The sequence below is a fragment of the Topomyia yanbarensis genome, chromosome 1, assembly GCF_030247195.1.
Source record: "Topomyia yanbarensis strain Yona2022 chromosome 1, ASM3024719v1, whole genome shotgun sequence".
Lineage (NCBI taxonomy): Eukaryota > Metazoa > Arthropoda > Insecta > Diptera > Culicidae > Topomyia > Topomyia yanbarensis.
In genome coordinates this window covers 8,390,660-8,418,328 of record NC_080670.1, presented here as the reverse complement: position 1 = coordinate 8,418,328, position 27,669 = coordinate 8,390,660, and the positions used below count along the sequence as shown (strand labels likewise).

General features: G+C 44.3%; 1 protein-coding gene and 1 long non-coding RNA gene across 5 annotated transcripts in view; one reads left to right on the top strand and one right to left on the bottom strand.

The window, feature by feature from the left end:
* LOC131676793 (transcriptional activator cubitus interruptus) overlaps positions 1-27,669 on the bottom strand; it is an 86,339-nt gene that overhangs the window by 3,459 nt on the left and 55,211 nt on the right. The window contains exons 2-5 of one of the 3 annotated variants that reach the window (XM_058956102.1): positions 4,145-4,554; positions 999-1,474; positions 238-825; positions 4-168 (exon numbers count right to left, since the gene is read on the bottom strand). In XM_058956102.1, the coding sequence (XP_058812085.1) occupies positions 4-168; positions 238-825; positions 999-1,474; positions 4,145-4,554 (1,639 nt within the window). Of the gene's footprint in view, positions 1-3; positions 169-237; positions 826-998; positions 1,475-1,869; positions 3,347-4,144; positions 4,555-27,669 lie in introns of those variants that run through there. The other 2 variants (XM_058956103.1, XM_058956104.1) reach the window with 2 other exon arrangements.
* LOC131676794 (uncharacterized) lies at positions 10-16,275 on the top strand. 2 transcript variants are annotated; one of them, XR_009303238.1, is made up of 5 exons: positions 10-117; positions 10,156-10,298; positions 10,367-10,498; positions 10,577-11,087; positions 11,167-16,275. It is a non-coding gene; the product is annotated as an uncharacterized LOC131676794 (long non-coding RNA). The 2 variants fall into 2 exon arrangements; XR_009303237.1 differs by having other exon boundaries at positions 10,577-16,275.

The window sequence follows — 27,669 nt, the reverse complement described above, 5'->3', positions numbered from 1 at the left end:
TACCTCATTACTGTGTGTGCGGTTCTGGTGCTTAGCTCGATCGGAAGCATTGCTGAACGCCTTGCTGCATCCCGGATACTCGCAAGTGTATGGTTTCTCGCCGGTATGTGATCGCAGGTGAGTCTTAAGATTCTCCAGCCTAGAATACGCTTTGCAGCAACCTTCAAACTGTAGTGTTAAAAAGATGGTAAGTTAGGCACTTCGTCGTACACAGCACAATTCAGTTAGTACACTTACCGTGCATTTGTGCGGTTTCTCTCCCGTGTGCCTTCTCATATGCACCACCAGCATATACTGAGCCTTGAACGGTTTTTCGTCCCGGGAACAATCATCCCATCGACAGACGAAGGATTTCTTGTTCGCGTGGATGTGATCGTTGTTGATGTGCTTCACCAGCTCGTCCTGGGTGTTGAACTCTAGCGAGCAGTCTCGCCAGTGGCAGTTGGTTTCGATAAAGTCTCCTGGTTCATCTTTCGGATCGGTAGAATCCACCTTGGAACCGCACATACCATGGCTGTCCATAGTATGCATCGGGCTGAGATTCAAACCGTGTGCTCCGTTGTGTGTGGTGGAGGTAGCTGCCGTTGAGGTGGATGTTCCGTTCGACATACCCTGAGTGGACGTCGGACTGAGCTGATGGTTGGAGGTAATCATTGCTGAACCGTTCGGTGGGCTTCCCTTGTGCATCGGGATGTGCATCGAAGGTTCTCGCTTAATGCGAGACTTTTTCTGCTGGGCGTTACTTGCACTGTCGGCTTCCACGCGTGTCACATGGTTGGTGGAGTGTGGTTGTTCTGGTTTTTTGCTGGAGAGATCGGTAATTTGCTGAAATTTAGAGAAACATATTTAATGTAATTAATTGCTAAATGATATTTTTGCAGATGGCAACAACGTCAATCCGTCGATTGTTGGAGAACGTTGGAAATAGTGAGAATTTTATAAATAGTATTTAAAAAGAAATCAAACAGTACTCTAAGGCAATCCGAATGGACCCTTACCTGTGGCTTCGTTAGGGAATGTCCCGGATGCAGCGGATGGTGCGGTGGTAGCGAGAACATACTAGCCGTTGGTGGATGATGCCCAGGTAGAGAGTGCAGGAACCCACTACTTCTCAGTAAATGCTGCAGATGCGGCGGCATTGCACTGTGGACTCCGAGTGCCGGTCCGAGGGCACTGGCTGATAGGTGACCGTAGGATCCACTAGCACTGCTACTGCGGGATGCATTGACGAGCGATGCTAGCGAATTGGGGGAGTAACGTATCATCGAACTAATGTCGAACGAGTCCGAGTATGGCGACGAGGATAAGGCACGTTTGCGGCTGACACTGGCCCGTATACTCCCGGGTCGAGGACTATTAAGTCGACTGGCTGCATCGATGCTGAAGTGGAAATCAGCGCTAGCAAGCGAGCTTGCCGGGTGCAGATCGGCGATTGCGTTGCGAGCATTGAGGTACTCCGAGGTAAGTCCAAGACCTGTAAGCAAAACAAAATTTAAAATCATCTATCTATGGCAACCTTGCAAACAGGTTTGTGCGTTGAATTCACAAATCAATCATCTGTTGTCGGTTCAAGTTGACTGAAAACCGTAAAATCTAACCAAAGCTAGTGACAGCTTCTACATATTTGATTAGACAGCACCTATATAAAAGCTTGCTAACGACCAGTTTTTGGTGAATGTTAAGATAATGATCTCCCGTTGGTCAAACGACAGTTCATATTCACCTTTGTTTTGCATCAACGATAGCCACTGCCAAAACAGCGTCTCGAAAGTCGATATAAAAAAAAATAAAATGGTTGTCCACCAGCTCACTGCCAGCAATATAGCTGCCGAGCAGAAGATCCTTGGCAAAACATGCAACTTAACATACCATGAGTGCCGTGAGCTGTCACGTATAAATTGCAGTCATGTAAAACCTTGATTAATACACTCGACTTGCCGTTCGTCATCGCATCTTTTCGCGAACAGTCCACACCGGTCTTATTTTTCACAATCAAGCATAAATTTAATTTACGAGTTTATGACTGCGTTTATAATGCGATTTAGCCAATCTCATATGCGCTTCGCGCAAGTTGAAGCTCCCATGTGACTCACTCCATTTGACTGCAATATTCCGCACGCGCGACAACCTCTCGATGGGATCTCGTTGATGATTCTGCGAAAATTAATTGGACACACGTAGTCTGCCCAAAGTGCCAATAAAAATCGGCTGTGTCGGGTTTCTTCCGCGGGGGCCACGGTCCGCGACTATTAAAACAAATGAGTGACATCTATATTTCATTTTCGCCTTGTCGGGCCAGTTGTCGCGGATAGGCTATAAATAATCGCTGTAAACGTACCAACGTGGACGCACCACAGAGGTGACTGGACAGGCGCGAAAACTTGCCTAAATTGATGTGAAAATGAAGCTATTTCATCGTTCCGACCTGTGCTGGCGTCGCTCTTTAGCGCACCAAAGGACGCGCTCATCGTCACCTGCCAGTGCAACGGCCACCAGCCTGTGGCCTAGCACTGCGTTTAACTAGCATCGGACGTGATAAAATTATAAATAGTCACGCGTTCCAGTCCTGGTCTCTTGCCCGTTGTTTTGTTATTGTTTTTGGATTCTTGTCATACGCATGCTTCTGTCGCTCAGTTACGCCCGATCGCAGTGTTTTTATGAGTTTTTCAGAATAATATTTGGATGCACCATGCCCCTTTTCCACCTCGCGGTGAGTCCGGAGCGTGGAGCTCATTTCACACACCTACTTCTCCATTCAATTTTATGTCCAACGGAAGTTGTCTTCATCATCTGTTTGCTAGTGCCTCTGGCGACTACTAAGACGGAGTTACATTACCGCATCGCCTTATTTATATCTCCGGGACCGGGCTAATGTGGACCATTTGCATGCGGTACACGGGTTGTCGTTGTCTCCCTGATGATCGTGCGCTCTAGCTTGTGATATATAGAGAGAGAGGAAACGGGAAGGGGTTCACGGCGGAAGGCATCCCGGGTCCAGGTTAATGGAATAACATATTTAGTCGTCGTTCGAAACTGCTAGTATACATCATGTCTCAGTAAAGGAATCGTTTACGAGCTTTTCCTGTTGTTTTGTTTGCTTCGTTCGATTGTACGCTGGGTCAAAGCCGGAGCGGTGATTTATTGTTTATTTACGTAGGGGTGTAGGAATGTCATACTAGTTGGCCCGGATGAACTGTCAAAACTTTGTGCTTGATTAGGTGTTGGTGTGGTGATTTAATTGTTTTCGAGCTGTCGCCATTGTTTGTTTGCTTTTTATTTCTGGTGGGAGTTTTAGTGCAAAGAATAAATCAGTTAAGATCTTTTTAGGATTGTGGGCAATATTGCGGTTTACCCTAGGTTGGTGTGTGACGAAGGTTTTTGCAATTGGGAAGATTTCTGGCGACGTTAATCGGATAAAGTTATCGTTTTTTGAAACGTTTCTGAAATGATTTGAGAATTTGTTTTTAATTCTATTTTTAACTTTTTTCAGCAACCTATGAAAGTATCAAGAAAATGCAGGAAAATCTGCGGTAAGTTGTCCGATATCAACAAAAGAAAATTGTAATAACATGAGAAAGAAACATAATTTACTTATTTCAAGCTTAGTGGGACACACTTTATCTAGATCCTTGTACAGTTGAACCAGTTGAAAGTTTTTTTTTAAAAAGTATGGCAAATTAGTTTGCTCGGTAAAAGATTATTCTACTCATTGGAAGCTGTTCACTACAGTATCAGCGCCTCGAACGACGTTGAAAAAATGCTATTGGGCATTTGGATTCATAATGGAGATACCAACAAAGAATTCAGCAGACGAACTTGGTGCGCTTATCTGTGAACGCGACTCCAATTGTGAGCAACATGATGGACTATTAACTAATCTGTTGGTTCAACAAGAATAACAGATCAGCGAGAAACTGAGGTTATGTTATCCAATCAGTCCATAACTTTGTTTAACCGGTTTCGCATGGTAGAATACGTCAAATAAAACACTTTTCGGTGCAACGTCCACTACAATTTCGCTGATCACGCTGACAAATAATATCCAGCCTGGCGTATAACGCGTAGCCAAAACAAAATCTCTCGGATTCGGATATCGAAAAACGGCGACGGCCGGCTGAAATCAGATCGTAAACAAAACACTTACCATGCAACGAGGCCGACGCGTGCTGCAGCGAGTATAGATGTTCCATGTAGCCGGGTATCCTGTAGGCTGGATGGAAATCGCCTGGATGTGGCACTGGTACCGAGGGAAGTGTGGTCTGTCCAGCAGATGACTGTCCACCGCCGCCACCGGCACCAGGGCCCGGCGGGCTTCCTCCATTGGTAGTAGGCAGCCCGGGACTGGAGTTTCCCCGCGCACTAGCACCGTTGGCGGTACTATTACGGTCCTCGGTTGTAACCGGCGGCGAAACGGTCGTCGGGACCACCGTTGCTGGTAGATGTGACGGTAGCACGGTACCGGCTGCGGCCTCTGCACTGGCCACTGCTGCGGCAACGGCAGCTCGACGGGCGCTTAAAAATTGCAACTCAGCGAAATTTGCATTGTTAGACAGTCTGCAAAAGGAGAAGAAGCAGAAAAAAATCAAATTAAAATATTATGTTACACACTTCGAGATTGCGATGTTTCGCTTGATCGAACCTCAGATCTTACGTTTCGGATTCGGCAAGCAGGCAAGGAGAGTGGAAGCAGATATGCTAATCAGGAGCTTCTTATTCGTAAAACAAAGAATGCATAAAAAAATGAGAGAGACCGCGTGTTAAAAGTGTTTTAGAGTGAAGCGTAACCCGATATCCAAACTAATAAATAATCCTTTGATGGCATTTTCGTCTCGGCGTTGTGGTCGCGGAACGACCTTTTTCCTGCTGGTCGGTAGTCAACGATCGTTTGCGAAATTAGTGCACACGGTATGGACGGTTTCAGGCATCAACGTTGATACAGCAAATGGTTTGTACTAAAATACCACGGATCAAAGGGACAAGCGAGATCAAATATTTATACGGTATTTGTACTTCAAACGCAAACTATGCTATGTTCTCCAGGTGCAGGACCGTTGCAGATTAAAGCTTGCCGCCGCCGCAGTGAGCCGGAAGTGGCCAAATCGATATTTCAATCAAAAATCGCTCAGTTGCTCTCTGCTACTGGCCAGCGTAGAGAAAGAAAGCTGGTTTACCGCAACATCAAAGCGGGGGAAAAATTAATTAACAATTGCTATTCGGTGGAGCGGTGGTAGATGAGGTGAAATTACCCGAAACAGCGCGCATGTGATCGTGGTCGATCCTGCTGCCGTGCGTGTATGAGTTGCGGAGCTGTGCGGCAGTTTCGCTTATGAACTCATGCCGATGAAAATTACTTTTTTTAGAACAAAACGCATAAATCATCGCGGGAGTATCGCACCGGTACGCCGGCTGTAGAGGAGTTCTGGAACGAAGGGCCGCAGCAGTATGTTTATTTGTGGCGCAACAAGAATGTTAAACGATTGTGATCGAGAGCGAGTTAAAGCGAGCAAGCAATTTTCGACATTTTAATATTTCATCCCCGGTGATCAGATAATAACATATTGTTTTCCAGTGCTCGTGCGCGCCACAAACACAACGCATATTCAAATCAAGCGGAGCAGATTTCCTGGGAATTGGCAACGGACGCCGCTTGGCTTTCAATTGAAATGATAGAGATCAAACAACTTCGAACGGAATGAAAGCGAAGGCACAAAACAGAGTCATCAATTGAGCAAACCATGTCTCGGAATTCGCCCGGCTCAAGTGAAAGGTCGCAGCGGTTACCGGTTCGACGAAATGTCACGACAAATCTCGGGAACGCGGACCCAAATTCTGCTCAAATATTGACATTTGTCCGTGCAAGTCAATTTGGACTGCGCGGAACGGTAATTGAACGGATAAATATTTGACCGGAGTGGTCCGACTGAGTGTGTCAGTGTGTGGGGAGCCGTAAAACGCTTGCTGTATCAACAAATTGGATTAAAAGTAAATATTTCAACTGGCTCTTCAAGCTTCTAATCCCGGGGGCGCGGACGGTTGAAATCGGTCATCTCATGGTTGCCGCCGCGGAACGCGGTGGGGGCGCTCGGAAGACTATGTCTTCATCGGGTAGAAAGACAAAGTTCGCCATCAAGAGCTACGATGTGTTTGCTTAGCAGAGAAACTAAAACTGTATAAATATATGCTATAATAATATCGATATATTAGCAAAACAAACAGATTGTAAATATGTATTGAGATCGCCCCGCTGGCAGCCACCGTCGGAATAATGATGATGATCGAGTTGCGTTGATAGATTCACTATGATCGCATGTGCTCGAGAACTACGACTGCTGTTTATGTTGTATGTGATGGGTCGCTGTGTTGGTTGAATGGAAAATCAGTGTCGAAAAGAGAAAAGTTTAGTTTTGGTTAACATTCTGGTGTGAATAGTGTCTTCCGAGGAATCCCATTCAGCTGGTTCGAACGAGATCGACCATATCGGTTTCAAGCTGGAATGTGCTAATCATAATTCATCAAATGTGTTAATTAATTGCCGAACTAGGGCTACGAAGCTGCGCAAGATGAACTAATTAACACGTTCGAGGGTGAGCCATGTTTGGGGCGATGTGGTTTAGTGTGATAGCAGTTGGTAAATGAAACCACGATTGAAACTGTGGGAGTGAAAAATCGCAATTACAATTGAAAGAAATCTACCCCCTTTTTTACAACACCGGATTCATGCAGCTGTCAAAATCTGTGCTACATCGGAGAACGTGTAGCAGGTATTTCCTTTCACTGCGGTTGTGTAAAATGTGCCAGCAGCAGCCAGGAATCGTGTGGCATGTACACTGATCGGGTGGTCCAAACCCGGAGTAATGGAGTGATATTCGCGTGAACCAATATTGTACCGTCTCCGGGTTCCAGAAAGCGCATGCAAGCATTGTTCGAGCACCGGAGAGGATCTGCTTTGTTTGCACCACGATCATATTATGCTGGTCCATTCTTACAAAGGATGATTGCTTTATTTGATAAGCAAATTATCTATTATGATGGGATTGTTTTTCTTCCTTCAGCCACCAGGGCTGATTTTTTTTAAAGCAACGAGGGAAGTATAGCATAAAAAGCGATCGCGAATAATTGAGAAATAACATTTCATAAATAGAAAGAAGCGAAATAATATACCTCGCAAATGCTTCGGGATGAACGAATCGGAAGGACCAGCAGCGCGGAGCGCTTGTCAGAAGGGCTCCAAGCAAGGATTGGGTTGCACTGTACGTAGCAGTCAGAAAGATTAAATACGAGGAAGAAAATAACAAAAGAGGAGAAAAGTAAACAATTTGCTTCGAGGCATAAAAACGAGAAAATTATGATCAACGTGTTCTCCCTTGTTTTTTTCCCCTCGACATCGCCGGCCGGAGCTGATAGGTGAGGGAGCCGGCCTCTTTCTTCAGCCTTCGAAAGACAGCGCGAAGGGTGTAGATAATCGCGCAAGACTTTGTTCTGGGGAATCGACGCGAGAGGCGTTCGATTGAGCGTGATAAAAATCGCTGCTTCGACGGCTCCACCACAACCGTTTCCCTGACTGCTGACCGTTTTAATTGAAGCCCCCCACCGTGACGCGGACATGATTGGCTCGGACCACGCCCACCAATTCAGGCCCCAAACGGATCACGCCTCCACGCTCACGGTATATACTGCCTCAACCACAACCGAACGCAATCTGCGCTCTCGTATTTTCCTCGAAGCCAGATTTATCAGTACAAAAAGAAAAATCTACAATTCGTTGCAGCCAGGGTAATAAAAGCTTCATCCCAGCCAAATGAAGAAATTTACGCTGACCCTTTGACACGCCTCCGATAATGTGAAGCTCACCTGAAAAATCGCCGTGCCGGTCGTGACACACACAAGATTCTCACGAGAACTCAAACAATAACGATGCCTATCGGGACGAATCGAATCATCACGAGGTTAACAGACTCGTCTCGAGGGCAAAAGTGTCCGCGTATTCAACACCACAATCGTAAACAGCACGACCTCAACCAAACTGTGTACTGCGCTGATGAAGTGAACTTGTTTCGGCTCCCTGACAACTCCGCCAAGGCTCAGGCATGCCACATACCGGAGAGAGGGAGAGCGAGTTTGTGAAAGAGAACACACAGCTCTACTGCTCCCGTTTCATGTCTCTCGCAAACACTCGCTGCCAAACCGATACACTGTAAAATAACGTTTACGTTTGTTGTGCTTTGAAGTAGAGGACAGGAAATTCACCGACATATACGAGCCAAAATAGATAAGGATGACTCAAGTGCAAATAATTGATTTAATATGTTTGTTGAATAGATGCCCGGCGGAATGTTAATGGGTTCCGGAGTTTACAGAAGGAAGTACCCGTATCAGTAGTCTCACCGAGTGTATAAGTGAACTGTCAAACTGGCCGAATTGCTTTACATTTACCCGAAAGTGTAAACCATCGATCGCCATCACCATTCACATTTTTCCTGATCCTCTTTGGCTGCAACCACCGAAGGCCACAGTGCAAATACACATGCAAAAACTTTGGCCAAAGCGCACATGATTTGCCCTTTCCAGGCTGATTAAATCAGAAATTATACATTTTTATGTCATGCCTGCATCGCCGCGTTCTTCGCAGAACCCGGCTATTCTACATCAGCGCGGTTTCAGGTTCCAGAACCGGGGTTTGTGTGTGTTCCCTCGGCATATCAGAACAAAGCGGGAGGCTGCAGAAATATAAATATCTAAATTAAGCCATTATCTGAATGCTGGAGTTTGGCAGACTGCCGCTGGGAACAAGCAAAATGCAGCGGCCTTAGACGACCGAGAGTGCGCCATGGAATAATGAGGTGGTCCGGATCGGTACAGCAGAGCGAAAACGGTTGTGAAAATCGAATGCGTGACTTTTATCAGTATATGCTGTCTGTGGCTTGTTTATTCAAGCAGAGCGGTTTTTCCTTGCCATTTTTCTTTTGTGCGAAGGTATGTCGGCAGCTCGAAAGAGCCCTGCTTGAGGTATAAATACGGCATTCCGAGTGGAAGATGACCAATTTTGTGCAAAATCGAACCTCGGAGTATGAGGTTTATGAAATGTATGTTCGGCGCACATTTCCGAAAGAATGGGGCCCCCAAGGGGAAGGAGGCCACAGCAGCCAGTATCAGCAATGACTCTTTGCTGTTTTGCCGCTCCGTAATCACCACGCGATTGGGTGGTTGTTTCTGTTGAAGCTTTTGCATCGGCGAATGTTGAAACAGGATCGCGTGTTTCGCTTTGTTTTAAAGCTAAAGTTGAAATTGCGCCCTAACCCAGTCAAATCCACTCGGAATTTGATTCGTAATTCTGATTTGTTTCCGTCGGAATTCCGTAATAACTCCAGAAATATTTTCCGGATCTTTTTGCCAGTCAGAATTTCTGGTCAAATTCTGGATAGCTTGCCTGAGAAAGTTTAGGAGAAATATACTAAATCCGGACTGTTATGACCGTCCTAGGAAAAACCTCAAAACGGACGTCGTTTTATACGGTGAATGTCCCAGATACGACAAAAGGTGGACACGTTTTGCCACATCAGCAGATCGCTTGTCAAACAGGAGTTTTTGTCGAGTTTCAACTGATTCGTTTACCCCCGGTATTCAGCCAACGTGTTCCAAACTTTGTACAGCTGTAGTTCAGCAAATCACAGAATTTATGCTTTTATGAAATCTTTCTTGACCAACGCTCTGATTACCTATCACAGTTCGCTGTGTGCATATAGGATGAGTTTGTTACGTTAGCAATGCGTGTATTCGGTTTGCTTGTACTGCTTCACTTTAAAGAAAACACCGATACAGTAACCGCCGCTGATTGGAGCAGACGTGTGTAAAGGCGAGAATCATGCAAGATTGCCTTGGGCTGCTGTTGATGCAGGAATTAATTCTTTGCCTGGTAGATGTGAGGACCCAGATCCAAAAGTTTGTCATATTAGCAAAACATGCACGACGCTGATCTGTTGTAATGCGATTGTGAATAGATTGTTTGGAAATACGGAACGAGACAGTTGTTTTCAGAACTTTTCTAAGAATTAATGTTGAATGCTTTAAACGTTTTAATTTCAATTCATTTATATATTCTACATCACTTCAATTGAGTCCTTAGCACACTTTTTTGATTTCTGTACTTTTTTGCAGAATTTCAACCTTCTATATCGACTAGATTCGTTGACGATTCACAGCATGTAGGACAACTTGAGAGCTACTGTACGATTCTAATCGTACTGTGCTGAGACGCTAATGGGAATCTTCTCATGAAACGAGTGTGAGGTGAACGATAGGTGAGCGTAGTATTATGACGAACATCCAAGATCAGTTGAGTCCTTTTTTATTCGTGTATTTTTTGCAGAATTTTAATCTTCTATATCGACAGGATTCGTTGACGATTCTCAGCATACAGGATAATTCGAAAGCTAATGCAACGATTCTAATCGTGCTGTGCTGAGATTCTAATGGGAAACGAGTGTGAGGTGAACGAAAGGTGAGAGGAGTATTATGACGAACATCCATGATCAGTTGAGTCCTTAGCACACTTCTTTTATTCATGTTTTTTTTGCAGAATTTTAACCCTCTATATCGACATGGTTCGTTGACGATTCTCCGCATACAGGACAATTGTAGAGCTAGTGTTAAAATTTTAATCGTGCTGTGCGGACGCACTAATGGGAGCTTCTACTGAACGAGTGTAATCGTAATCGATAGGTGAGAGCAGTATTATGATGAACCAAATGGCGCAGCTGTAGACGATGAGAGTAGCACAAGCATCAGCTTAGGACAGCGTGCAGTCGACGACAGATTCCTAATATCGGTTGTACCTAAAGTTCATGAGGAGAGTTATGAAGCCGGTTCATTAATCAGCTACCATGTGAGGTGTTCAAACACGGAGAAGAGCACTTCACTGAGTAATTACGAAGATTTGGGAGGAGATTAACGAAAAATTATATGGAGGGAGTCTCATTTAAAAAAAGGAAGTTCAGTTGGACTACTGAGCAGTAACATTGCTGAGCGCTACCTAGGAATATCTCCTAAATTCTTCCCAGCATTCCACCATTAGCAAGAGAGTTCGATAGGTGGGTTTTACTGATAATCGTACCATTACGTCAAATTCGGCAATTCATTTGAAAATGTCGCGAATACACCTGTTTATAGATTGCAAAACCGGATATGATACATCAGCTATTTCATAAAAGGACGATATCCGGTTCCTGGATTAACTGAAGCGATTTTCCAAAGTGACAATGGTTCAAACGATGTGGTATATCCGAGTATCAGGAACCTACTCGAGTTCTTTTGAATCTTGGAAAAGGATACGGTATGGTCTACTGTTCACAATCGCTCTGGAAGGTTGGTGTTAAAAAAGCGTGTATATTCACAAGTGGTAGCGTCGTCGACCACATTGTTATTGTGGCCCGTCACTTTGAGACGATGGTATTGACATTCATTCGATTGAAGACTGAAGTAAAGTGGATTTAACTCTTCAAAAATGCGTCGAACAAAATGCATGAACGCAATAGCTTCGCCTGGCAACGATATCGAGGTGGTTGATTAAGTCGTGTAATTAGGGTTCACTGGTGACCACCGGTAATGAGAGTAGAAGAGCAATTCATAGTCGTATTATGGCAGGTAATCGTGCCTACTTTGGTTTCAGAAAAACGCGTTGAGTAATCAAGTACGCTACTGCACGAAGTCTAAAAAACGTGTATTACACGATTGTGGGCGGAGGACTAACGGGCCGTTAGTACTCTCTGTAAATGGAAGAAGGAATGTGAAGACAAATTACAACAGTTGCTGGAAGAAGTGTAAATTGGGTGCTTGCTGTGGCTTGTCGTCAGAAAGGCGGACGCCAACCCGATAAAAATGGTTCTTGAAACTAATCCGACAGGTATAAGAAGGAAAGGTGTGCTTCGAGCGAAAAATTGAACGGGATCCGAGCAGTCTTCATACTCTGCGAGTCATGGACCGAGTGATCTAGAGACAAATTTTGATACAGCTAAAACAGCACAACTTCAGACCGAATGGTAAGGTAAGTCATTCTTGAATTTGTGGTTTCGTGGATTTTGGTATTACTAGATTTAAGGATTATTTCCTCCAGTTGGACGTTCCAGCCGTATTGAATATCTGAGTCCTTTTAAACATGAAACCTAATTTGTGCTACTCCTGAACCTTTATTTTTTGGATTCCTATGATTGGTTTATTTTTAAATTCCTGAGTCCGTGAATTTTTCAAAATTGTGGATTTAATCCAGTTTTGGAATTCATTAATTTCTGAATCCGGAGATATCTGCATATGAGAATCTTTGATATTTGAGCTTTTCGATTGAATCAATTAATTGTAGATTACTGAAATGAAAGAATCATTGATTAACATTTCAATTGATCTCGGTTATTCGTATATTCTGTACTCCAGGGTTACTGGAACAATGGATTTTTTTGTTAGAGGAAACTTTGCCACTGCGACCACTATTCAAGTTATCTTTCGTGGCTGTTTGCTGTACATGTTACAAATTAATGATGATGGGTTGACATAGCTAAATCGGACGCACAACCCCGTTCCTGTTCCATGTTTGCTTTAATACTGTCCGGACAAGTTGCTTTCCTCCCTCGGCAAAAGAACGTTGCAAACGGGTAGACTCCATTGGAATCAAAATAGTACTGTAGATTACTTGCTTCAGGGCATTTTAGAGTCTTTCCTCTCGCATTGTGGCAGGGATACTGGCCATCAGTTCGGCTAAGGCCACCTGTATTCGCTCGGCACAAGGTATAAAAGTGTCCGTTTTGGTTAGGTCTTGCAACGAGTCAAGCAAAACTTTGATATATCTTGTCATTAGATCAATTCTCCTTTTGACCTCATCGGAGGGTGGTAACTGAGGCTGACTACCACTTCTAGTCGTTGTAGTGTTCAAATCTGTACCAGCGTTGTTCGTGATGGCACCGCCAGCAGCGTTGACGGTACTGGTACCCAGCGATGTCATTGGGTACAAGCTTTGTGTGATTCGCGCACGATTCTCGTCTCGGGGTAGCTGTCGTGCCTCATACATACTTACCGGACGCTTGAAGTATTGTCGACCGTCCGAGACGGGCTCCAGTTCCTCGACGTCTACAGCTGTTGTAGAACCGTTCGGGTGACTGTCGATTCGTAGCAGAATTTCGGATTCTCTCGAGCCCATGTTTGACTTAGCTGACAGTTCTCGCTGGTCATTTTCCGAACCAACACACGCAGCTCACTAATGGTCGCTTCTTGGTCCTGCGTCTTCTGGCGAAGCGTTCTGACTGCAGCATTCGAGACGAAACTTGGTGGTTATTTATTCGCGAGGGTCTTTTGCGCTACCGGAGCTAATGCTGCGTAATTATCATCGGATGTAACTGCATCGTATAGCGTTTCATCTTCAGACAGGTTAGACTCCATAACAGATGCGGCAGCGGTCATTTTAAACCGTGTCAAGCTTACCGACAGTGGGCATGGACCGGACGCAGATTAGCCGTCGATGATCAATTCAGCAAATTCCTGATGACTGAAGCAAGTTAGCTTTAGCCCCCCCCCCCCCCCCCCTGATCTCGCTTCAGTTTCTCGACGATCAACCCCATCGTAGAGATCCATCAGCAGCTGTTCAAACATTCGATTCAGAAGTAATTGAAACTTACAAAACGACAAAATGCAGTTCACCAACTGTCAAAATACTCTTTGAGGCGGAATTCCGGACAAACCGTTATTAGTTGATCCCGGTTCACGTACAGTCTACGAAAGAGAGAACTTTTCTCTATTGTTTATTATCAACAGCCGTGATTGGCAAGTTACGATTTGTCTGGAATTTCCCCTTAAATTTTGACAGTTGGCTTATATGCCGTAATCATAGGTTTGACGAGAAGTTTGTACAATTATGCAGATTTCAACCCGGTCGACAAAACTTTTCGTAGTCTAACATCTCATCAGCCCACATAAAAGTCAACACAGCCCAAACCCGTGTGAGATTGTTATGAAACTCCCGAAGAACTCTTCTGCGAACGGAAGTCGCAAATCCTAACTAACGCACCGGCGAATCGGAGAAAGACAATCTCTAATTAACCTGAACTCACCAAAAGGCACAAAATCACATCAGCTATTAGTCTCGCGACATGATTTCCGATTCCACGCAGATTAAATCTGTTCGATTGTGCTGCGCGGTAACCAACCAACGGATCGATCGATCGTTCAGGGAACGAGTTTCCCCTTCGTGGTGCGCGGTGGAGCTTCCCAAACGAACGTGACAGCAGCAGGGTGGAAATAATTGGATCACATGGATACGCGATCATCAGTTCCGCTGAAAGACGGCAGCAGCAGCAGCATCAGCGCACGAGAGCAAGTTCCACAGCGAGAGATGAAGATAAGTGGATTGATGAGAATGTAAATAATGAGCGAGTCCTCCCTTCGGACAAACTGGGAACTCTTCTGGTTTACAATCACGGGCGGTAGATGATTGACTTGTGGACTGCTCGGACCCAAAAGATTCGATGATGGTGAAATAATGTCTTCTTCTCCGGCGGGTGTGTCGGTGTGTGTATGTTAACCTATAATTAAAGCTGGTTTTGAGCCGTCGCAGTCGCTGGAATGACAAGGTACGTGGAAGTGGGGTCGAGAGGAACGTTTTATGACTTGCGATTGTGTGGTGCGATTGGATTCGTGTCAAGATCTCAACGGCCGGAGGAAGGCAAAAAAATCCCACCGAAAACAAGCTGATAAAGATGTCATAAAAGCGGTTCTCTTGTTTGGTAGTACGGGGGTATCGCTCTCGTGAAATCCTCTTAAATCAATTGACCGCACCGGTGGGATCAAATTCCACGCGTGAGTAGGCGGTGCTTGCAGTGCCGAGCGGTGGCTCAACGATCAAACGTAGTGTGCTATTGTATCTGTCAAACTTTTCACCTGTGTTGAACCGGAGGTGCAAATATCAATCGTGGCCACAACACACCGCTAGTCATCGCCGAAGTTTATAAAAAGCGAACTTTATAAATAATTAATAACCTGTGGAAAACGAGACCCTCGTGTGTAAAACATTACAAATATATTCATGTTCCATTATGTCTCGTTGGGGAGCAGAGGCAGTGGAATAGCTCGTGAAGCGAAAAAGTGCAAACCACAAAGAAGGAGGAGGAACAAGCCACGACGAGCAGCGCAAGGCGATGAGATTTCGCCTAGTATGTATGTTTTACAAATTGCTTCCTACACCCCCTCACGGTGAGTCTCCCCTGGAACGGGACACCATAGCTGAAGAGACGCATCAACGGTCGTCGTGTTTTTCCCCTTGGGGATATTATTAGTTAATGTGTTTAATTTACTTGTTACTACATTTTACTTATCGTCATTGTCTCGCAACTTGGGACGATTCAGCGTCGCTTCGGTTATGAGCACGTGCGCATGCGAGAGGTCGAGACTACCGCCATTACTAGCAGCGCCCGCCGCGCCATCCGCAAGGTTCGACTAGTGCCGTTTGGCAGCGATTATGCGGAAACAGCTAACTGTACGAGAATGTGGCAGCAGGAGAATGCGCGCGAATAGCTACTACACTGCGATCGTATGGGAAGCCAGAATCGGGCGAGGAGTGTTAACTCCGTGTAGACCTTGCATAGACAATGGCCTCGAACACGAAAAAAGCTGGGCATGACCGTTGCGCGATCGGAAGATTTATCGCTGCTTTGGAATGTGCAACAGCTTCGCTGACTAGTACTGAAATTTATGCGTTTTAAACATTTACTTCATCCCATCCCAATTGACTCCCGCGACCGGTTGAGTTAAGTGAGTTCGTTCCCTGTGTTGAATTGTAAATGCCACCACTGTCAAAAGCCCATTTTGCCTATAAATTAATAAAGTAAGCGTTGGGCGACCGGACTACCCTCACGACGCACAGCACTGTTGGGTCCCTTGTGCTGCATAGATGCAGCGAAAAGTCCAACAAAGCAAACCATGCGAAATAGCTACGGGACTGTATGCTTGAGCATCGGCTAATTGTTTTCAGTGTAAACAAACAAATCGTCTCTATAAATCATAACCGTACAAGGCGGAAGGTGGAGCTTTGTCGGTGTAAAGTGGCGGTCGGACTGCTCTAGTGGGACATTGAGGCAGATGGCGATTCTGACTCATGTTATAGGTGGCATGCGTGTGATTTTGACGAACTGTTCCCAAGCTCTTAGATCAGTAATTGAAACTAAAAATTACAGTGAGTATCATATTCAAGCTGTTCAAGAGGCCGTGATCTCTTTTCGTGCTATTTTCCGAACGCTACCATTGATGCACACCGCAGTAAATATGTAATTACTTCATCATTTTTTCTCCATTCAAAGCAACCAACGGACGTTCAGCGAGAGGCGGCTCCAACACAGAAGACAGGTATTTCTTAAGTCATGATAATATTTCTTAACATCGTGTGCATGCTCGAAAAACAGCGAAACCATCGCTTAACGACTGGTCCAAACCAGCCGAAGGTCAGCTGGTTAAAATCGCCAGAAGGAATTGCAGCCGCCTCGGATTCGACCGATTGATTTCGGTTAAGGAAGACTTAATCCCATAGGTATCAGATGCATCATTCTTAGTTCCCAGATGAGACCAAGAAGTTGATTACGACATGTCGCTTAAATTACTTTCTAAACCTGACCCCGCTTTTGAGGCAACCAAAAACATCATAAATGTACCGTCTGTTTGTCTGTTTTAGCATACCCCGGATTGAAGTAACTCGAAACAAACCGTGGTCTCCTCAGGAATTCCATTGCATAAGGCGAAACTAGAATGAGAAATCATTCCAAAAAAAAAAACTCACGATCATCTCGTGCGCTGCAACAACGCTCTTTGTCGAAAGGGAAGAAATATAATACACGATATTATCATGAAATCGTTTTGTTGTTGTTTTTAAATAAATTTTGCTTTATTTGCACGTACACAGCGGCAACCGGCTGCTGGACCAAAGACACGCACTGTGGACCGGGACGTTGTAGGGCAAGCAATTGGAGCTGTCTGCCTGCATAATAACAAATAACGATCAGCGAAAATACAGTGTAGGGACCCCCGGCTTCCTGGCGATTCACGTAACAATGTCTGCAAGGAATCGTTATACGAGCACACTGCCCTTAATGGCTCTATTTCAGCAGAGAATCAAATCGACGGAAAGAGCAGATGATGCCCATATAGATTGAGACAGCTGCGGATAGGTGGCGCGATCAGTTGACAGTACTTTTGACAGTTCGGGCGATTGTCAACTTTTTTTAATGTGGCAGCCAATTTTTATACAATCATTTTACTTTCGACGCTGAAAATAAGGATTTCACATTGTAGTACGACGCAATGTTTGGCTATCACCACGTGAGAAACCGTTGACGGTGCAGTTTTAGCCCGAAGCAAATTATTACGAATCGCGCAATCGGAGAAAGTACGGTGTAGCTTCGTTCTCTTTTTGTTTGGTTGCCGTTCATTTGTAAACAAACAACAATCAAAAGACGCGAAGCTTCTAATTACGATTTGTGCCCCGACGAGCCGTGTAAAACGAAACGAGAATAACCGCGAAAACTTGCTGTATATTCTCGGGAAATGACTTCGAGGGATCCTGCATTTCGTGAAAGGAAAGGGCGGTGAGGTAAATAAATAATGAAAACATACATTTTTGCAAGCGAATTTCACGTAACAATTTCAGTGCGCCGAGCGATGCAGGGAAATAGAACGAAAGTGAATGTGACGGGTAACAAATGTTTTGTAATTTGAAGCATCGTTTGTTTTGATTTCTTTGTCTGAATGTTGGAACATGGACAGCGATGATTTCGTGAATAAAACTAGACGGATATTTGAAACACAGTTTCCGCAGACGACCAGAAAATAAATTCGTTGAATTCTCTTGCCTGCTGTTTAATCTCTTGCTACCAGTAATTAGACGAAGCCATTAGCACGCGGGCGATAACAACAAGATGTCAGACTTGGGGTTATCGCAGTAGACGCTGGAATGTTTTGAAATAGATTCGTCCGATCGTAGTAGTTCACTCAGTCATAAATCATCACCAAGGACTCCGAACAGAAGCGACAGGTTTTGTAGCTGTATCATATAGAGTTACAAACGACTCGACACTTAACTGTGCTCCTACAGTTGCAATCAACACGCCTGTCTGTGCATCTTGCTATTTGCTTCGACTGGAAGTTGCTAATTAAGTGCACATTCATACAACCATTATTAAGGTGGTCTATCACTATCATTAGCTAAACGAAGGCGGGGACAAGACAACATTGTAGATTCATTAAACTGAGTACAGTCATCCAATCCAAGCTGCAGTGTCAGCAACGAAACGAAGCGTGGTAAAAGTGCAGAGCAAATGGGTCAGTTAGCGCCTCGAAGGTATGAAAGCAGGTGGTAAACTTGGCGCAACTGGATTACGGTTTCATGATTTCCGGAAAATTCTAAAGGGAAATGCAAATCCCGTCATCCAACTCAGCTCAACACAAGCACAACGTTAGTTATTGCCAACCAACTGGTTACAGAGAAGAGGCAAGCTCCACCTATGTCGAACACGTATAATCAACTCGGCCAACCAGCTATCAGCAGTGACGAGCAATTATGCTTAAATGACTGCTTTACGATCTAGCCTTGTAGGTAAAAATAGCAATTTCAATCGCGATTTGTTTTTATGCTTATTGTACGGTCAAGGTGTGTTACATGCTCTGATTTGTTGGCATGTGCAAAGTGACGATGAAGTTATTGCAGCGATGCGTTAAAGTTGAGTAATTATGCGCTAATGTGTTTATATAATGATGACAGCTGTCTGACCAATGAGGCATAAAAACATAACCCAGCTAGCTGTTCGAAAAGATAGAAGAAAAAATTGAATAGAATTTGAAAGAAAATTAATCACATCGGTGAATACTACACGGAAAGAACATAAGAAATGTCTAAACGTTCTTGTTCAGGTGCAACGCGGCGGAAAAGTGCCGATTAGTCAAACAATTAGAAAGTCTGCGCAGCAGAGTAACTACCGACTACGCTGTCGACTCGTTAGGATGAACAAATGAAAGCAGAAAACACAACAAAAACCATACTGTAAGTGCCGAAGAACAGAGCTGTAGTGAAGACGCCGAGAGAAAAAAGTTTCAAACCTTACTTTAGATTGAATAATTATGTTAATTGTTCCGGTATGTCTGTGTCTGATGAAAATTAAAAGATCTTACAAATACAAAACGATAGGTCCTCCACCCGATTCTCGAGCCGCTCATTCCTTTTCGCCCCCCACGCGCCCCTTTCCCACATTTCCCCTGGGATTCGTTTGCTATAGTAGAGGTAATTTAATCTGTGCGCACTCATCATCATCATCATCACGCTTTTCAGTTCAATTTTCGCTTCATTGACCGAAACACCAGTGGAGCCGGGTTTCGCCGTGCCACCTCTGCTGCCCATTCGGAAGCAGTCGAGCATTAGCAGACCGCGTGGTCGTCGTGAGTGAAGATTTGTGTTCAAAAATTTATCTCGCCAATTCTGCTCCCTCTCCTATCCATCTGTTCTCTCCACATCCCACAGCTGCCCCTCCTTCAGTGTTCTTCGTTCTGCGGTTTTGTGTGGTTAATTAACACCATGCATATTTAAGCAGGCTCAAGCCGTTTGCAAACTTGCAGCTAATATATCAATTACGGCCAATCTTTCCACCCTGTGGGAAGTCCCGAATCGATCGGTGAACACGGAACGAAATTACAAGTATTGCCGTCTTGTAATAACCTTCGTTCTGATTCGCGATTGTCGCGAGGTTCTGGCTCCAGATCGCATAAACTGTGTTCGTATGCTTGCCTCGAAAAGGGAGTAGGTGTATCCACTACGCGACCGGAGAAAACTTTAAATCCGTATTAATGCAAAGTGCACCTTGGAAGTTGACTTCGGTTGGTCAGATAAGAATTTTTGCGCGGAAAAGAAGGTGAGCGACTCCTGGAGCAAAATAAAAACAAGCTCTGCGCAGCTTCTTAAAGACTTCGATATTTTATTTCTTTAAATAAGTTTGAAAGTCCCTAACTTCGGGTTGGGAAAAAGCCACTTTCTGTTCCAGCAATGGGAGAGGGTAGTACAAAAGCATTAACCTGTCGAGGGACGGGGCCAGGCTGGGTGGAGGGTAGCAGAATAAGCTCAAATAATAAATGCGCTCTCGAATAAATTTAATTTACATATACGAGTTAATCAATTTAAATAAGTTGTTGAGAATGGAAAATTGAGATATTCATCTCTTGCTTTTCAGCTTTGCTTCGGGTTCTGTTTTTTTGTATGTGTGCTGAATTTTTCTGTGTTTATTTTTCTGCCTCTTCGTAGGAATACATGCAAACGGAATTACCGTGTGTAATTTCTAGACTCATCTGGCCGCAGTGTTAGCTTGCTCGTGTGGTAATGTGTTTTACTTGTTCCATTAAATCCCACTCGGTCCGTCGGGAACAGCCGGTTTACAATGGTAATGAAGAGTATTCTCATGCAAACATGTCCGCCCATCGAACACACGTTGTTGTCGCTGTTTTGTTGTCATATACTAAATTAGTTTTCTTTCTCTCTGGCTTTTTTTTGCAGTTACGTTGACAGAAGGATCATCAACTGCCGTGAATGGTGAGTAAATATTTTTACATCAAAATAATTGGAATCGAATGAGAAAAGAAAATGGTTTGCAGTTTACGTTAGTAAAACAGTTAAGTGAGGAAATGATTGGACACAAACAGAAAGATCATCAACTGCCGTGAATGGTGAGTAAATACTTTTACATCAAAATAATTGGAATCGAATGAGAAAAGAAAACGGTTTGCACACTTCATATGTTAGTGAAACAGTTAATTGTGGAAACAAACGGAAATAGTACGCACATTTTTACTAAAGATTCACTTGTCAAAGTACAGTCGTGATTCGCTGGTTGGGCCACATCTTCTGTTCAATTAATGAATTAGATTCGCTTACTGGACCGACTGACAGATGTCAAAAACTCTTCAAACAATACGTTAGTAGTGTAAATGCATCTGTTCACATCTCTAATTATTTTCAGATTGCTTGTCAAAGTAAGCATGAATTTTCGGCATTCACATGCTTATTAGTTGGGTAATTGTTCAACTAGCGGAGAATTCAAGCGTCCAGTTAAAAATTGACCAACCGGCAAAACCTTACGTTGAATATTACTCAATAGTCTGCTGCAGTTCAGATAGTTCAAACGTATAACAAGATGAAGATTGTCGCTAGTTTTCATTTAGATCAAAGTTAAAATTATTTCAGCTTTCAATTCAAATCCTTTCCAAAATGTTATCGAAAATTCAAATAACTTGTTAATTTTGTTTTTGTTAATTGTTTCGTTGCTATCTACCATAATCTCGAAATCACAAACTTTTTCCCAAAATTTCTGATGTTTATATGGCAATTTGACACCAAGAAACAACCAATATTTTGGAATTATAAATGACCGGATTTGTGGACTTATTCATCAAATTCGAACATCGATCCGCTTTCTTAAAACACTAGCTCCACCTTTTATGAGAGTCCCAAGCGTTAATTTGCTAGTTAGTTCAGTGCAAAACAATGTGGAGCTAGCAAGATTGTTCTGAACCGATCGACACGGTAATAATATTGACGTAGTTGACGACCTCTTACAGATCCCTGCGGAACACAATTTTAACTGGACTCTCTGGCGACATTCGCACTAGATGCCCTGTCCACTATTATCTTCCGATGTCTGCATACTTGGTACACATGGTGATTCATGCGCCGTCATTATTCTCCTGACGTCGAGTACTGACCCCAGATTTCCTTCGTGAACTACCAAGCACTCGAGCGTTTGCCTCCTTCAACTACAACGCCTCATGGCCGTACAAATCCACAGAGAGTATCAGTTATTTGAATAAAGCAAAGACGAGATTTCAGCGAACTACGCACACCGTTTTCAAATCATTACACGCTTCATTTCCTCGCTGCTGACATCGTTATCACATATCCCTGGTGATCCAAGATGACCTTGACCGTACCCCATGCATTTACGGGAGGTACAATAACATCAGTGGTTTATGATAGATTTTATAGCATTAGGATAGCTGCGTTTGTGCAGCACTCAAACTATTTCTTTCCACATTTGATCATCGTGCAGCCTTCTGACAGCTCGAGTTTTAACGGTATTCAATAAGTCCCCAAACAATAATGCTTCTAAAAATGTCACATGCTGATCAAGTTTTATAAATTCTGACACAGTCATCCCTCAAACTATCACCAAACATTCAGTTTGACTGAACCACCGTTAGAAATCCGTCCAAAGATTGACTTTTAAACCGAGACTGAATAGTCAACTGATCGTATCGCATCCCGCTTTGTAGACTCATTTTCACTCCAACCATTCCAGAGAAACTGCTGCTGTTGAATTCTCTGAACCCTTCCACCGTACCACTCCGTTCAAAGATCACGACGCCAGCAGACCCAGAAAAAAAACCTCTCCCATCGAATAGAAGAAAAAAAGGAAAAGAATAAACGTTCGATAAATTATTAATTTGGCATACGTTATTCCAACTATTCAAGACAATCGATCAAGCTCTTTTTGCCTCTCAATTTTATCGCATTTTGCCGTGCATGCCACAATCAATCTTGCTTTGCCAGCGAGTCGTGCCAGTTTATACCTCCGGGAGGAATCCGTCCGCGCTCCGTTGATGATCCCTGGTCTGATGGAGTCGCGACCTGCAACAGCTCTATTCCTGACGTGGCCATTCCGACGGTAGTAATCGTTGATTGGGGCTCGTCGATGCTCTTGATTAGGCAGTTATTCTGTGCTACTGCTGGTCGGTCGTCCACGACGGTGGAGCAGATAATCTACTTAACACAGTGCGACTGTACCACCAGGAAAGAGAAATATTTCTCGATCGCACGGATGAGTGCATTGCGCAGGCTTTAATCAGCTGGAAGTGATCGATTCCGCCCGGGGAGAAACCTAACGGATGGATTCCACCATCCTATATTTGTCGCTTCTTGACGTAGTTCGATCGTTCATTATGTCTTGGTTGAGCAGCGATGGCCGCTTTAACCGTTGGAATGTCAGTAGACGAAAGATGGGAACCGTTTCGATCTCCCTTTTGGTGTCATTTTGTATACGGCAACAACTTGTCTGCTGACGATCGCGACTTGCGAAGCTACAAGCCGGAAGTCCATTCCACCAACAGTGTCAACAGTCTTACGGTGTATCGTCAATTTCACGGCGAAATCCTCATAAATTAAGTTATTAAATCGTGAACCAACAATTTAATCATTTCCCAATCACGTTCGTTGATTTAGGGTTAGAGGAGGAAAGATCATCCAGTCCAGGAGAGAAATATCTCGAAAGTATCCGACCAATAAATTAGGTTCATTTCTCCATGGCTTCGGCATAGAGCCCTTTAATTTCATTAGGCTCATTTTTTTACGTTTTAGACGGTAAAGTACAATTTTTAGTTCTATTTTTCGGCCTTTTTGTCGGTGATTGCGGCCGATCGTGCAACACGATTTCGTTTGGTTTGTTGTGTTCCTGGGAATGTAGTGTGCAGGATGCATTCCAGTGGCTGCTGGAAGGGACAAGGAGGGAAAGCAGCGACTGAAGACAGAATCGTGCGATTAAGTAAGTGGAGTTGGTGAATTATGATACTCAACATCTCCGCGCGGGGTAAATCTAGAAGAATGTAAACAAAAACACTGCTCACAGACGAGCCTCGAACCTGGGTCACATGTCGGCGGTGTGCTCTCTATCTTCTTCCACGGCTGAAGAAATGAAAATGTTTTTTTTTCGCTGCCTCCGCATTCGCCGAGCGTCCGATGGGGAATAAAATTTTATATATTTTACGATCATTTTTTCCGTTCACTTCATGACAACTTAATTTTTTTGTGTTTCTTCAGTCCTGCTCGTTCGCGCACATTGTGAACCCGAGCAAAAGAAAGCCGTCGGAATAAGCTGTTGAAGTATGTGGATCTCTTCATGTACGGGAGGGTCAAGGAGTGCTGTCATATCGCTTGTTGTTCGTCTCGTTTCAAACAGAGTTGGCAGCTTTTATTTTTATTCGGGCACCTTCTTCCCTGAGAGCGGCAGCAGACTGAGCGGACGCGGTAAAATTTACATAAGAGCTGAAATGTGTTTATTGAACTCTCGGCTCAGATCACCAGTGAGCGGGAAGAATCTCGTGTCGTGCTCAGAAATCAAGCACGGTTTGAGAGCACCGAATCTTCCCAGATGAGATTCGGACGCTGTGTTGAGCGCGCACAGTGATCTCAAGGGAAGAGGAAACCGAAAGGAGGAACCGATGGAATATATTATTATTAATGGGAATGGGAGGTAATTGATGATAAAAATGAGATGATATTATACTGTATGAAAGGCTATAATTTGTTCATAATTTTTAAACATATATTTTTCGGGACCGTCTTTTCCCGAGATTCTAAACGAACCTTTCTCTTCCGAAAGTGATCAAACATCGGTGTCGAAAAGCGGACACCGGGCTTCGCGCGTTCTGCTCGCAATCAGGGTAGTTGGCCGCAGGGCAGATCATTAGGTTGATTGCTCACGATTCTTCGCAGTTGGATTGGGTCAGCACTGGTGCACCCTGTATTGAGCGGGTGTTGCAGACAGTCACCTTAACACAAATGCAGCAAGCGACCGAGCCGTTCGTTTTCACGAGCAGTAATTACCCTTTCCGGGGACCGAAAATTGAGTTCTTTCCCGGTTTGTAATTACTCGCAACCGGAGAGCAAACTTTCGCCTTAATTAAGGCTCGATCCGCTGTTGTCCTCAATCAGTGAAACCCACGAAACTTAACGGCAATAACATTCAGAAATTATGACCGACATTCCAAAGCGGATAACGACGCACGGTTCGCAGAAATAAGTTATCTTTTTAAACAAAACGTTGAACATTGTGAAAAATATACGATCGAGGGCAAGATCAATTTCTTTCATGCTAATTTGTACTCATTAAGTTTTGGTGAAAAATGGGCTGGAGAGAAAACACATTCTAAATTTGCGGTTGTAAAATTAATGAGGCAATCATTGGTAGGCTTTGAGCGAAGGGGAATCTTAATTGCTTACTGCTGTTGTTGCAGGGGGAAAAACCGCAAGCGTGCATCAATGCAGTGCGTCAGGTTACAAGCGCAAGTGCTAATCGTAGTAACCAAGCTGTTTTTTGACATTATAGACTTCTGTTCCTGGCAGGCGATGAGAATTTAAATAGCGTTGGAAAGAACTAACAAGTATCAAGTATCGTTTGGTTCATTTACAAAACAAGGTTATAATTATTCAAATTAGATATGCTCGCTGGCCATGTCAACGCACGCACTTGTCGCAGCTGAACATGCTGCGGTATAGGGAAGCTAAAATTGGATATTGTTTGAATTGTCTGTTGGTGTAGAGTTCACAAAAAAACATAGCCTAGCCGGTAGCTCGTACTCCTATACTCGGTACATCGTATAACCTGCACCTTACGGGGTCCCGCTCCCGCTTGCACCCCAGAACAGGAGCGCCATGTAAACAAACTGCCTACGGCTGCGTGCGTGTTTGTAAACAACGACCGTCGAAACAAACATCGGAGAGCAGAAGAAGAATGCACAAAGCCGCAGTCGACAAAAGGCCCAAAAATCCGTAATCTGGAAAAATGTCTTTCGTTTCCCGTGGTTTCATTCACGTTTCAAAACTCCATTAGAAGCGAACCGTCTCGTGGCAACAGCAGCAGCAGCAGCAATCGATTAAATCTTGAGACGGAAGAGCAAAACGATCAAGATCTCGGATCGTCGTTTTCGGCTCTGCTTTTCGATACCGGAAACGCACACACGGCGACGCTACTGACTGACTGAAGCTGCCGCTACTCTCGCGCGATGACAAGTCTGGGAAAATCATGAGGAAAATTTTTTCGGCACCAACATCAGAAACTGGTTGCGGACGCGGAGGAGGAGAAGGAAAATGGGCCGTAATTGCCTCTAATGAAGTCGTTTTTTTTCTCCTTCATGATAAGTTGATCTCTTCGCACTCACATACACATATATCTGGCTCTTCAGCTATGGTACACGGCCAGGTGCGTGTGAAGCGCTTGTGTGTATGTGTAGGTAAGTGGGATTTGAAGTAGATTTTAAAGGCAGCTTTTAATGAGTTGTGGGCTTCTGGTCTTGAGCTGAGAGCTCAGCTCTTTTGTTTTTCAGCTCTTGATCGCACTCTTCACCGGCAGTCGATGAGTAATGCCGTAACGGTCGAAAAGCAATCGAACCGGTGCTGTCATGTTGACAGTTGGCTTTATTGCTGGCACTGCACAATGCTGTTATCCCCGTCGATTCACGATTCCATTTGTGCCAACTCGATGCCGTATTAATCTTTCAATGCCTTTGGCATGTTCAGTGCATGATTTCATTAATTTATTCATCTCGATCCTTACCCCTTCCTTCCCAGAAAGTTCCGACCATCCGGTGTAGCAGTTCGATCTGTGGTTTTCTCTACGTTGCAGTGCTCAGATTTGTTTGTTGGGAAGCAGAAAGCAGTTCTTTTATTGCCCCGTCAGCTCGCGTTGTCCCTGGTCTGACCGCTTTGATACAGACTCCACTCAAGTTTCATTCCACCAGCAGTGCCACATATCGGTCGGGATTAAAATATATGTATCCAGATTGCTTTCCGTTGGTGCTGGTGCACTCCTTTTCGTTCCGAGAGACTTTTTCGATTCCTCGCGAAGGCGGAGAAATAAAATTTTTACATCTATTCAGGGCAGAGCGAATGTCATCTCATTTCTGATAGTATCATTTCCATTTAATAGGCTTAAAATGTCACTTCAAAAGTGAGCCTCCGGTTGATGGGAGCGGCACTGGGGTCCCCTTCTTCTACCAAGTTTCGGTTCACCGTCGACTCTCGCTGGCAAAATCAGTTCTTTGTTCTTGGTAGAACGTCTTCCTCCGGTTCAGCGCCATTTCCCGGCTAACTGACGCTGATCCGTAAGTCGTAAATTTCACACCAAAGCATCCCCGTCGCAGTTGTTACGCATTGCTGGCAAAAGTGACGACATTGTTACCGACGTACTGGTTGCATAATTTAGAGCTGTTTGGTCAAAAATAAAAAAAGAATATGGCCGCCTTCGATGATTGAGTCGGGACGAGACGTCAAATGTCAAATCGTGTCACACGGTGGCAGAGATTTCTATCGTCTGTCGTGGCAGCTACCGAACCGAAAGCGAGTTCAAACGCCAACCGGACGGCGAATGGAGAAGGATTTTTTTTATATTAAATTCAATTAAGTTACAAATAAATAATACATTGAAGGCGGCGAGTGGAACTGCGGGGTGGAACAACCTCCTCTTCCACTCCTCGAGGGGATAGGGGGAAATAATAGCAATAATAAGACCATGCAATCCATGTAGCGAATGAGGGAAGAAAATGCGAATAAAACTAAATAAATAAATAAATGAAAATGATCATATAAATCGCAATAATAATAAATCAGATAATTCTGCTTGGGTCGCCCGGCCGGGCTACAATGCCGATCGCGGCGCAAACTGCAAGATCACACGTTGTTCGATGCCCTGTACCTTGCTCGGGATGGCGGAAAGGGACCCGCGGCGGAGAAGTTATACGCCAGGGGAAAACATCGTTGCAGTCCAGTCCGTCGGCGGCGCTGAACTCGCGGAGCCCTCTGCGGTTAACTATCAGTACCGCAGCTGTTGCAGCCGCCGCCGA